This window comes from Oratosquilla oratoria, chromosome 29 (assembly GCF_046742065.1).
Source record: "Oratosquilla oratoria isolate Oo_2021 chromosome 29, ASM4674206v1, whole genome shotgun sequence".
Taxonomy (NCBI): Eukaryota; Metazoa; Arthropoda; class Malacostraca; order Stomatopoda; family Squillidae; genus Oratosquilla; species Oratosquilla oratoria.
The window spans coordinates 26,638,183-26,650,682 of record NC_134805.1 but is presented as its reverse complement, the minus strand read 5'-3'; the positions used below and the strand labels follow the sequence as shown (position 1 = coordinate 26,650,682).

Sequence of the window (12,500 nt, the reverse complement as noted above, 5' to 3'; positions counted from 1 at the left end):
ATTTACTCTGTGAGAGAGGCTCTACAAGACCCTTCCCCCAACACTAATACTTGACGACTACGAAATGATGTGCAAGTTCATCTTCGCTTTGTTCTTTTTAGAGCGGCCATCCGCTGGCATTCGATTTATTTTCATTCAGTCATTCATTCATTTATTTACAATTCATTTACCTATAGATTTATCTATTCATTTGTTTATCTATTTATCATTTGGTTAATAAATCTTTATCTATTCATTTGTTTTTTATTTGGTTACTTATTTATTGATTTATTTCATTATCTATTCTTTCATTTATTCATTTACTGCCAACTTGATTCAATTTTGTTGGTTTTATTATGAAAAAATATTATGTCTTCGGCTGTCGCTTGATGTGGTTGAAGGAATGGGGCGAAGAAGCAGATTTCTTTTGTAAAGACACTTTCGAACGAAGTGACCCTTCTGGAATCTACAGTAGCTCTTGAATGTCGACGACAGTTACTTGGTTCCACATTTTTTCATGGACGCCTAACTTTTACAATCGAACACACTCTTAAAATAACAATTGCATAATATATACAAATTGATGTTTATAATATCACTGTTAAGTTTCCACAAATACATATAATATTACCCAATGTACGAATAATAAGTCTGTGAGGTCACATTTATTTGAACGCAGGGGATACAAACCGATTGCGTGGTTGTGACGTCACGTCGGCGTTTCTTGTGCCCGGGAATCCCCAGACGATGAGAAAGTGAACTTCAACGAAATACTATTACCTCTCCATTTACATGTATACTTTTAAGAGATAGTCTACAATCTGTACACACACACACATACACACACATATATATACATATATATATATGTGTGTGTGTGTGTGCATGTGTGTGTGTGTGTGTGTGGTAAATTATGCTATGTACTTCCAAACCGGAAATGTCAATTACCACCACGGACCACCCACATGCCACTGTGTTAGTCGCTCCCCAGTCAGTCAGATCAACAAGCAGGCAAGCAGGCAAGCAGGCAGAGAGGAAGGCCGACTAGATTCATCTAGTATTGATTGTAAATGATAATTATATTAGTGTGGTCATTCAAGACTGATGGAAGATTTCGACAACTGCTGTAGGAAAAAGTGCCTTCCTTCCTTCTTTTTTTCCTTCCTTCCTTCTTTTTTTCCTTCCTTCCTTCCTTCCTTCCTTCCTTCATCTCACTTGACCGCAGACCACGTATTTGTATGTGGATGAGTATGTGATTCACCATGGTCTTGGATCACGTTTTTGACTCGTGATCGACAGTTATTAACCTCCCGTATGAGAGCTCAGAGCTCGTATGACCGATCTGTGGGTAATACTGTGACCTTACACGCACACACACACACCAACTCCCCGCCCACGAGAGTTGGAGTAACAACCCGCAGCGCAGCGATACTGAAAATATTTCAGCCCTGGGCTCGGATTCGAACCCGAACCGCCGTAGTGGCAGTCGGGGACTAAACCGCGCCACCGAGTCGTGTATGTCTGTTTATGTGTGTGTGTGTGTGTGTGTGTGTGTGTGTGTGTGTGTGTGTGTGTGTGTGTGTGTGTGTGTGTGTGTGTGTGTGTGTGTGTGTGTGTGTGTGTGTGTGTGTGTGTGTGTGTGTGTGTGTGTGTGTGTGTGTGTGTGTGTGTGTGTGTGTGTGTGATTTCAGTAACAATAAAATATTAACAATTCTTTCGGTGCAAATATGATTACTTTCAATCTTGTCACATCTTCACGCATTAAATGCATATTCCACACCACGTATTTTAACAGGGGGTGGGGAAGGTAGAGCACAACTTTGCCACGACTATCAACTGTATAGGAACATCGATTCTGTCGTTTCACTCGTCTCCCACGAACACCTGACACCAACCGGAGGAGGGTAATGTATCACTCACACAGTGATGTCACCAAGTCACCTCAGGTCAGAGGAGAGCAGCGGTCGGGGGCCATCACTCGAAATGGATCCCCTTCCTAATCTCTGCGTCGCGGCCAGGATTTGAACAAAAGCCGAAAGCTCCACGCGGTTACCAGACGCTCGTTCCACCAACCGAGCCACGGCGCCCTGCTCCCCCAGCTCGACGGCGACAACGACGACGACGACGATGAGGAGGAAGAGGAGAAGCGAACCCTTTGAAGGGCGCATGCGCCTTCTGCAGAACAAAAGCAACAGCAATAGTACTGTAATGTCCGTTTGTAGGCTACCTACTCTTGCACCTTTTTTAAAGGTTACTTAGGGATAGAAATGAAAGCCCCTGCATCAAAGTGCACAGTTTTAATTACAATACAACCATATCCGTCAGTGTGGCCGGCCACCTGTAATTAAACAAGGCGGCAGCGGTGGCGGTCAACGAATTTGATGATGAACTATTGAACAACCTCAAGACAGTCTGGTCTGGTCCACTCCCCTCACCAAGAAGTGGAGGAGGATGTTCGAGGGTAAGGGTATAGTATTCCTTTGGAGAACTAGGGCATGTCACTATCGTAAAAATATACTTATCCTGTTAAGAAAAATATATTTTAAAATGGATTGACTTAACACTAGAAAAAAGAGCAGACTCTGTCCATTTTCTCTGGTATTTAAGAGAATCTCCAAACACCCGTGTTCTTCGATGGACAAAGATGGGTTATTCTGTTGCTTTTTTTTTTTATTAATAATAGATCATTTTCATAGATACTTTCGATACCCGAGACGCACCAAGATGCTGTTAATGACACCTCCCCCTCGCGTGACATATGTGCGTTAGTGACCTTGTGAAAGGGTTATCAAACTGGACTATTTTTCCTCCGACCTCCGATTAATCGGCGGTACCGCCCACCTCCAGAACTTTTTCCGCCGTTAAATCACTACGGCAAACTACTGTGTTTTCTCAACAATTTACATAGAATGACCAAATGATAAGCTGAAGGAAAAGGGCTTTCCTCCAGCATATTAAAGTCCTTCTCGAAAGCTGAGGGCTGCAAATCTGTTCCAACAGTCGGAGGAAAATTAGCCCAGTGTGATAACGTCTTTACAAGAGCATCGGTAGGAGGAGAGTGGATGTCGTTCATTCAGTCTTTTGTGTCACGTTCTAGTAAGACTCGATCGCTGATGGACGGATGGACTGAATGAGTTTGGATCGACGGGGCCATCCGGGTCATCCCTCGAAGAACTTGTGGCTGCTAGAAGACAAGGAGACTCGTCTCCCATTGACCAAAAAAAAAAAAAAAAAATGGGTTCTTCATATATACTCTTCACCGAACCCCAGCATCTGCGCCACACGATATCAACAGTAATGGGCTGCAGTTATCGGTTAGTTTATAGTCCGGTGGGTTGGGGGCAAGAAGGAAGGTGGCCAAGGGTCTAAGGATTGCTAAGAAACCAATAGCTCTCGACGGCAGAATCAAGACGCACCAGAATCAGAGGTCGCTGCACCACCATAAAGGGATACATGGTCACGCGTGCATATTGGTAATAATAACGAAATTTGTACCATTTAATGCACTAGAATAGAGAGAAATACACCAAGAGTGTGACAAAAACAATAACAAATAATAAAAGTGAAACAAAAATGGGGTAACATGAAAACACAAAAAGGAAACTTGAGACAAAGACCATAACATAGAATAAAAAAATAAAAAAATAAAAGGGGGGAGGAGATAACATGAGACAAAAATAAAGAAGAAACTTGAGACAACGACCATAACATAGAATAAAAGTGAAACAAAAAGGAGGTAACATAAGAACAAAAAGGTTACATGAGACAAAAACAATAACATACAATAAAAGTGAAACAAAAAGAGGTAACAGGAGAAACAAAAAAGATAAGTGAAACATAACCACCAAGATGGCGGACCAAGTGTCCCATGTGAAGGGATAAGTGGTCACGCGTATAAATAGGTAATTATCATGTGCACCCGAAGAACAGATTTACACATGATTACACAGTTGCACGCGTGACCATTTATCCCCTCACATGGGACATTTGGTCCAACACCATGGTGGTTATATTTTCCATGTTACCTTTTTGTCTCAATTTTATTGTATGTTATTGTTTTTGTCCCACTCTTGGTGTATTTCTCCGTATTTTAGAACATCAGATGGTACACATTTCGTCATGATTAACGGAGCGAGGACTTCACCAAGGTACTTTCCCAGGTGCATCCGGACCACATGACCCTGAAGACGATTCCTGGACGGAAATCGAAACGTCGGGCTTAATAAACCCTTCATATCGAGTCGTGCTTTACTTTCTTTACACACACACACACACACACACACACACACACACACACACACACACACACACACACACACACACACACACACACACACACACATATATATATATATATATATATATATATATATATATATATATATATATATATAATATGCCTGAAAAGTATGGTAGGGGTTACTAGACTGGACAGAGTGAGAAACGAGGAGGTGAGGAGGAGAGCGCGGTTGGAAACGGAGTTGGGAGATAGGGTTGATGAAAGAGTGTTGGGATGATTTGGACACATGGAAAAAATGAATGAAAAAAGATTAATAGAAGAGGTGTGGTAGGCAGAGGTGGAGGAAGTGAACATGAGGTGACACTAAGTATGAGATGGATGGGGTAAAATGGGCATTGGGAAAGAGGGGGGTGCCTGTTGAGGAAGGAAGGGAGAAGACAGATGATAGGGATGAATGAAGAATGGTTGTGTATGGATGATGCTGTGATGCATGGAATGGAGTGAATGGGGGTTAGGGGTGAGGGTGTATGTATGAATGATTATATATATATATATATATATATATATATATATATGTATATCCGATAATGTTTATGACAGTCGCATGCAGGATTCGAACCCACTGCTATCGGCCACCCGTAAGATCACCTTCACAGAGCCTTAGCCCACTACACCAATAGTGGGCTAAGGCTCTGTAAAGGTGATCTTACGGGTGACCGATAGCAGTGGGTTCGAATCCTGCATGCGACTGTCATAAAATTATCGGATTGATGTCGCTGTTACTAGCGAATTTCTCTCATATATATATATATATATATATATATATATATATATATATATATATATGTGTGTGTGTGTGTGTGTGTGTGTGTGTGTGTGTGTGTGTGTGTGTGTGTGTGTGTGTGTGTGTGTGTGTGTGTACACACACACACACACAATAATCTTTGGACTTTAAATCTTTCACATACAGTTTTTACTTTCATCATATCACACGCATGAGCGAAACCTCTGTAGCATCCATTGATCACTTGAAATATGTGTAACGCCACATTATAGCTAAAACACATAGTGTCTCCTGAAATAATGGGCTTAATTCTAATATGACGATGGTGGTGATAGTGAAGATGAATGACAATGATGGTAATGATAATGATGATGACTATGACAATGATGGTAATGATAATGATGATGACTATGACAATGATGATAACGATGACGACAGCTTTGTTCCCTGCCAGCCTTCAACAACGACCATGCACCACATTAACACTGTGGACTGACTTCCGCGTTCTTTTTTCAGTACTCTGCTTCTGGGTCATTTCTCGAGTGTAATTTTTTTTTTTTTTCCGGGATACAGACGGGATCGGAGGCACATCGATTAGATGTGGTTCACGTCGTCATCGTCTGCGTGTGAACGGAGGAGGAGGAGGAGGAGGAAGAAGAGGAAGAGGAGGAGGATGCAAGAGGCGACTTTAGCCTCCCCGTGACATCGGTGGCCCGACTACTTGTCCGAAACCTCAGAAAGTACATTTACGGAGTCCCCAGTAAATCGGAACATGTTTGAGAAACTGTGTGTAGGGAGTCTTACCTCATTCATTCCAAATGCACATAACCCTAAGGACTTTATACATATTTTGTTTGACACATTCCGTTTGCTAAAATGTGTCCGCAACAACTGGCTTAATCAAAAGTATCCTCCCCATGTGTGGAGACCCCAACTCGGCCAAAATCCACGCCCGCTTTCAACACACACCTTTGTTTTCTGGATGGCTTTGATCTTGTTGTTCCGTCCACCGATCACTCGCTGACTGACAACATTAAACCGACTGACTGCCTGCCTGTCTGCATACATATATGCATGCATGCGCACGCAAACGAAGGACGGAAGGAAGAGTCTGCTGGAAGAGTCCGCTGGAAGAGTCTGTTTGATGAGAAGCTGCGTTTGAGTGAAGACGCACTTGGCTTTATCTATCCGTCCATCCATGGACTTCTCCGTACCCATCCATCCATCCATTTACCCATCCATCGGGCCACGAAGGCATCCACTGTCTAGGCCCGGTGTGGGCAACCTCTTTTGAGTGTGAGTGCCAAAATCAGCCAAATCTTTGATACAACGTTTTCTCGCGTGCCAGTGGAGGAAAATTATGGGCCTACATACGAGCATGGAGCCCCCTCCCTTTATCTTCTATAAGAGCCCCAATCAGCCACCCAGCGCATCATGCGGTTACCAATAGTCACACAAAAGAAACTGGACATTCATCAATTGTGTATATTTTTTAAGATGAGCTCTGGCGTTTGCACGCGTGCCAAAGGGTTGCCCACCCTTGATCTAAGACATGAGTGTCAAACTCACGACCTCATGGATGGTCTAAAGTGGCCCGCCAGCGAGATGACGACAGGCATCTTGACTAGAGTTACAATAGTTGGTACAATTAAGGAAACTATTAAGCTGACGAGACATATTGATATTACATTTTATTCATTATATGACAGTGAATTTATCTTATATTACAACTGCTAGCTTTAACGCTCTTTTATTGCATATTTGCCAATATGAGGCATCCAGAAACAGAGGGGCATCCCCGCCACTTCTACTAGTTCCGAGCTAAGCACGTGTGTATACAGATATAGAAGCCTTTCACGATCCGAGATTAACTTGAAACCAATAAAAGTGGCGGCGATGCTCCTCTGTTTCTGAACCTCATATGGCGTCAGATAATATTTGTTGTCCCTCGAGACCAAATTAAACAAGTGTAGAATTGGTTCTCGAAAGGTTTAGAACAGTGGTTCCTACCCGGTGTGCCGCGAGATCAACTGAGGGCGCCGCCAAAATCCAGGGCAATTTTTTTTTTCGTATTACCGACTCTGTCATCCATTTTTGTTTATTAAAGCAGCATCAGTGTAAAGATGAGTATTTTCATATCATCCAAGGACAAGGTTTTGTTACACTGATGTTGAATCAACAAAATACAGACTAACTAGAATTCAGATTTTCTGATAAGGGTGTCGGGGACTTCTGAGAGGCTTGGGAAGGGTGCCTCAAGCCAGAAAAGGTTAGGAACCACTGGTTTAGAGTGTGAGACTCTTGGTATTCATTGGCTCTCAGCCTTTTTCACTCTATTCCCCTCCTTCACGAATTATCAACACTCGTTTGGGTCATTTTCATTTTTCTCGCAAATCCCATTCTGCTAAAAAGGTGAAAAAAATAATAATAACAAAATATCGATGAAGAAAAACCCTTTGCTTTATTACAAAGTTGACAATCATAATCATCTTATATTCGATATATTTTTGTGATATGCTTAACTTACATCACGAGACTACATTATATAGAAATATATAATTTGTTACAGCAGGCCATGGACCCCCAAAATACTTTTCATGGCTCCTTTGAGGGTTCCCATGGCTCCCTTGGGGCCTCCATGGCTCCTTTGGGGGCCCCCATGGCTCCCTTGGGGGCCCCACGGTTCCTTTGGGGGCCCCCATGGCTCCTTTAGGGGCCCCCATGGTTCCTTTGGGGGCCCCTATGGCTCCTTTGGGGGCTCCTATGGCTAATTTGAGGGCCCTCATGGCTCCTTTGGGGGCTCCCATGGCTTCTTTGAGGGCCCCCATGGCTCCTTTGGGGCCCCCATGGCTCCTTTGGGGCCCTCATGGCTCCTTTGGGGGCCCCTATGGCTCCTTTGGGGGGTCCCCATGGCTCCTTTGGGGGCCCCTATGGCTCCTTTGGGGGGTCCCCATGACTCCCTTGGGGGCCCCCATGGCTCCCTTTGGGGGCCCCCATGGCTCCCTTTGGGGGCCCCCATGGCTCCCTTTGGGGCCCCCATGGTTTCTTTGGGGGCCCCCATGGCCCCCACGTTGAGAACCACTGGTCTAGGAGATGCCCCGCTTGTCTTTTTCGCCAAGACGCTTGCCGACGTCTTCGCCAGCACCAGCTGCTGCAGCAGCAGCCCCCACTCCGACCCGACACCCCTCTTCAAGGGGTTATTACACTGGACTATTTTTCCTTCAACTTCCGATTCATCGGCGGTACCGTCCACCTCCAGAACTTTTTTCCACCATAATATCACCATGGAACATCATTTTGTTTTCTCAGTAGAAATACATAGAATGTCATTTGATATGCTGGAGGAAAATTATTTTCCTCCAACATATCAGATTCCTTCCCGAAAGCTGTGGGCTGCAAAACTGCTTCAACTATCGGAGGAAAAATAGCCCAGTTTGATAACGTCTTCGATGAGTGAGTAGCAGAAGTCGCGTGCGCGTGCGCGGGCACTAATGTGTCCGAGGTAGAAAGGTTTATTTATGAGGCGACTCCCACACACACACACGCACGCGCGCGCGCGCACACACACACACACACACACACACACACACACACACACACACACACACACACACACACACACACACACACGCACACACACACACACCTTAATACACTACCGATATTGTACTTCACATTCCGGGGCTGGTGGGAGAAGAGCTACGGCAGAGAAGGGTGGAGGGCTTTCTTGCCTCCTTCCCTCTCCTTCCTTCTCCTGCCACCTGGAAGAGTCCTTCCCGGACAGATGAACAAACTTTGTACAAAAAAAGAAAAGAAAAAAAAAATCTGGGCAGGCGGTGCTCAGTGGGATGTGGTCATGGTGAAGAGTAAGCACACCGCAAGCTGTAGAACGAGGACGAAGACGAAGAGTCCAAGTACGAGGGCCAACTTGCTTCTTGAGGTCTGGGGTGCTCCTCCTGCTGCATTGTCTTGCGATGTCGCGAAGTAACTGCTGCTGGAGGCGTCCATTGTGTTGCCGTCGTCTGCAGAGGGTCGGTCGGCAGGGGAGTCGGGAGAGCAGCGTAGCGGCCGAACCAAGAAAGCAAGAGCAAAAATTAATCATATCATATGTTTTCCGTTGTACTGGCAGAACACGCCACGGTCAACAGTTCAGTCATACAAATTGGGTACAAAGAAGGAAAAACAAATAAATGCGTGGGTGTACACGCAAACACACACATTTGCGGGCACCCAAGCGGAAACCATAGGTAGATGGTTCCAGTCTATATTTACCTAGGAAAGCGACTTTGAAAAGGAGGAAGGAATAACTACAGTGAAGAGAGAAAAATACCAAGAGTTTTCAGAAGGCTTGCTCTAATGGTTTAGAGAATAATTTGTGGGTAAAATAGATGAACTGATTGAAGATCATTAGAAGATGGGAAAGTGCCGAGAGACTGGACAAAAGTCCATGTGGTTCCAGTTTGGAAAACGAGGAAATAAGGAGGAAACCCTTAAAAATCTTTTCTAGTGTCCGTGACCAGCATGGTAGCTAAAATGTTTGAAAGACTTGTAAAATACAGATGGACAAAATATATGAAAAAAGAAAAGATCATGGCAGATAACCATTTTAAATTCGGAAAAGGAAGATGGGTCAAATGTTTCAAACTTTGATTTCTGACTCGAGCGGCTGATGGATGGGTGGACTATATATACTTTGATCTGGAAAAAGCTTTTGATAAAGTACCTCACAAAGATAATATGGAAATTGAAAAGCAGAGGAGGACTCAAAAAGAGTTCACTGGAACGGATGAAGGGCTTCTTGAAGGATATATCAACGGTAAAGCCTGGGATGCTCCTGGGCTAGAGGGACGTAACTTGAGGAATCACGTAGGATATTATGGTGGCTCCACTAATATTATTGGTCAACGTTAATGGCATGATAGTGGATGGAATATACAGTCACAACAGTCTTATTTGTTGAGATGCCAAGATCATAAGGGGAATAAAAAATGAAGATGATTGCAAATGATTACACTGGAAGACCTTAATAGGATATATAAATCCAACCAGCAATAGAAAACAAACTTCACTGGAATAATTCAAAATATTGGAAATGAGTACACGTTAGAAAAGGATATCGTTAAACTATAAAATGGGAAATGGGCAGTTACAAAAGCTAAAAAAGGAATAGGACCTGAGAGTGTTGAAAATGGAAAAAAAATTGTCACCGAAAAAAATACCAAGAAGATTAAAGGGGAGACTTGTAAATCATTGACTAATATCATAATGTTATTCCGCTACATGAACAAGGATACGGCAAAGAAGCTTGTCGAATATCTGGTTCCCCAGTGGTGTAGTTCCCCACTCAAAAAAGAAAAACAAAATGATCAATATAATCATATTCGTTCTTAGCCTAATTAAAAGAACATAAGAAGAAAGACTTAATATACTGGACCTTCCAGCATTAGAAGAAGGAAGTAAGAAAGAGAGAGAGAGAGAAGAAAGAGAGAGAGAGAGAAAGAAAGAGAGAGAGAGAGAGAGAGGGAGTGAAGGATGGAGGGACAGAAGAAAAGGTGAACATGAAAAAGACAATCAAGGTTTTTAGAGGATATAAAGGACAGTTTTTCATATAGATACATTGATCGTGGAACAACATGGAAGACAAAATAGTACAGTTTGACAACATTAGCAAATTTAAAGCTAATTATGAGCTGTTAGAAGAACAGAACCGCGACTCGTCCCACAACTCTTGTTCAGTATATTACATTTAGAGAAATGCAACTATGTAAGTATACACACACACACACACACACACACACACACACACACACACACACACACACACACACACACACACACAGTCCCCGACTGTCACTACAGCAGTCCGGGCTCGAATCCTGCCCAGGACTGAAATAATTTCAGTATCGCTGCGCTTCGAGTCGTTACTCCAACTCTCGTGGGCGGGGGTTTGCGTGTGTGTGTGCGTGTAAGGTCACAGCATTACCCATAGATCAGTCATACGAGCTCTGAGCTCTCTTCCAGGGGGGAAATAGCTGTCGATCACGAGTCCAGCACGTGATCCAAAGACTAAAGACCAAGTGAATACATGCACACGCACACACACACACACACACAGACATGCAATAGCGCGTTGAAGAATGTGTCCTTGAGACTCTAAGATAAGAATGGTGGACGGAAGAAAGGAAGAAGAGGAGACTTACCCTGTGAGGAGACGACCTCCACGTGGATAATGGAGGGCTGCGCGCCGGGGGCAGTGCATGCGTAGAGGCCTCCGTCACCGCCGATGACGCTCCGAACCGTCAAGCGGGACACGACGCGGTCGCTGTTCCTCTTCTCCTCACTGACGCTCACCTGCGGGTGGTGGTGCATTGTACGTTGGGCAGGTGTTTGTTCGTGTGGGGTCAAATTACAGACAAATAATCACTTTGTTTTTCCTCGAAGTGAGTGACCCGACACGTTGTTATTTGGACGTTTGGGGGGAGGGGGGGAGGGGTCGTCGCAACACTTGGTGGTGTATGAGCAGTATGCTCTCTCTCTCTCTCTCTCTCTCTCTCTCTCTCTCTCTCTCTCTCTCTCTCTCTCTCTCTCTCTCTCTCTCTCTCTCTCTCTCTCTCTTTCTCTTTCTCTCCAGTCTGGATGTCAGACTCTGGTTCATGAGCTTCTTGGGGAGGAAGAGAATTAAATTGAAGGAAAACTACTTTATTATTATTATTATCATTATTATTATCATTATAATTTTCATGATCATTATTATCATTATAATTTTCATGATCACTATTATCATCATCATCATTATCATCATTATTATCATTATCATTATTGTTATTACCATTATTATTATTATTATCATTATCATTACTATCATTATTATTATTATCATTATTATTATTAGTAGTAGTAGTAGTAGTTCAGTCTATGGATAATACTGTGGTCCTACACACCCACACACTCCAACTAATGTGTATGTATGCGCATGCGCGTATGTGTTTGTGTGTGTATGCTTGTGTGTGTGTGTGTGTGTGTGTGTGTGTGTGTGTGTGTGTGTGTGTGTGCGTGTGTGTGTCTGTGCGTGCGTATATGCGTGTATTTGCCATTGTTCACAAAAGAGCCAGAAACATTTATTTGGACTGTTCCTTTGAACCGAGCCAGTCCATGTGGGTGGGGCCACCACTTGGTACCGAGTGCATTTGGCGCCTCGCCTACCTTCCAGGGCTTCCAGAGCGTGTCGACGGGGACGTCATCGAGCGTCCAGAGGACGACAGGGTCCTCGCTGCTCCTCCCGCGGGCGGCCGAAGCGATGTCCTTGCCCTCAGCCACGCATTCCAGGTTCAGGGACGCCTCCTCCTTCACCGTCTGCTGAAGAGCGCCAAGGATCTGCACCTGGACTCCGCCGGCGCCGTCATAGGGCCCGGTGGCGGCGTCGTCTGGTGTAGAGAGAGAGAGAGAGAGAGAGAGAGAGAGAGAGAGAGAGAGAGAGAGAGAGAGAGAGAGAGAGAG

The 12,500-nt window shown here is 44.1% G+C and overlaps 1 protein-coding gene across 2 annotated transcripts in view; it reads right to left on the bottom strand.

Moving 5' to 3' along the window:
• Nucleotides 1-7,441: 7,441 nt before the first annotated feature.
• LOC143040686 (uncharacterized) overlaps nucleotides 7,442-12,500 on the bottom strand; it is a 53,902-nt gene continuing 48,843 nt past the window's right edge. For both annotated transcript variants that reach the window (XM_076211981.1, XM_076211982.1), the window contains 3 exons: nucleotides 12,207-12,427; nucleotides 11,204-11,354; nucleotides 7,442-9,025 (listed from right to left, as the gene is read on the bottom strand). In XM_076211981.1, the coding sequence (XP_076068096.1) occupies nucleotides 8,844-9,025; nucleotides 11,204-11,354; nucleotides 12,207-12,427 (554 nt within the window). In that variant the 3' untranslated portion in view covers nucleotides 7,442-8,843. The remainder of the gene's footprint in view (nucleotides 9,026-11,203; nucleotides 11,355-12,206; nucleotides 12,428-12,500) is intronic.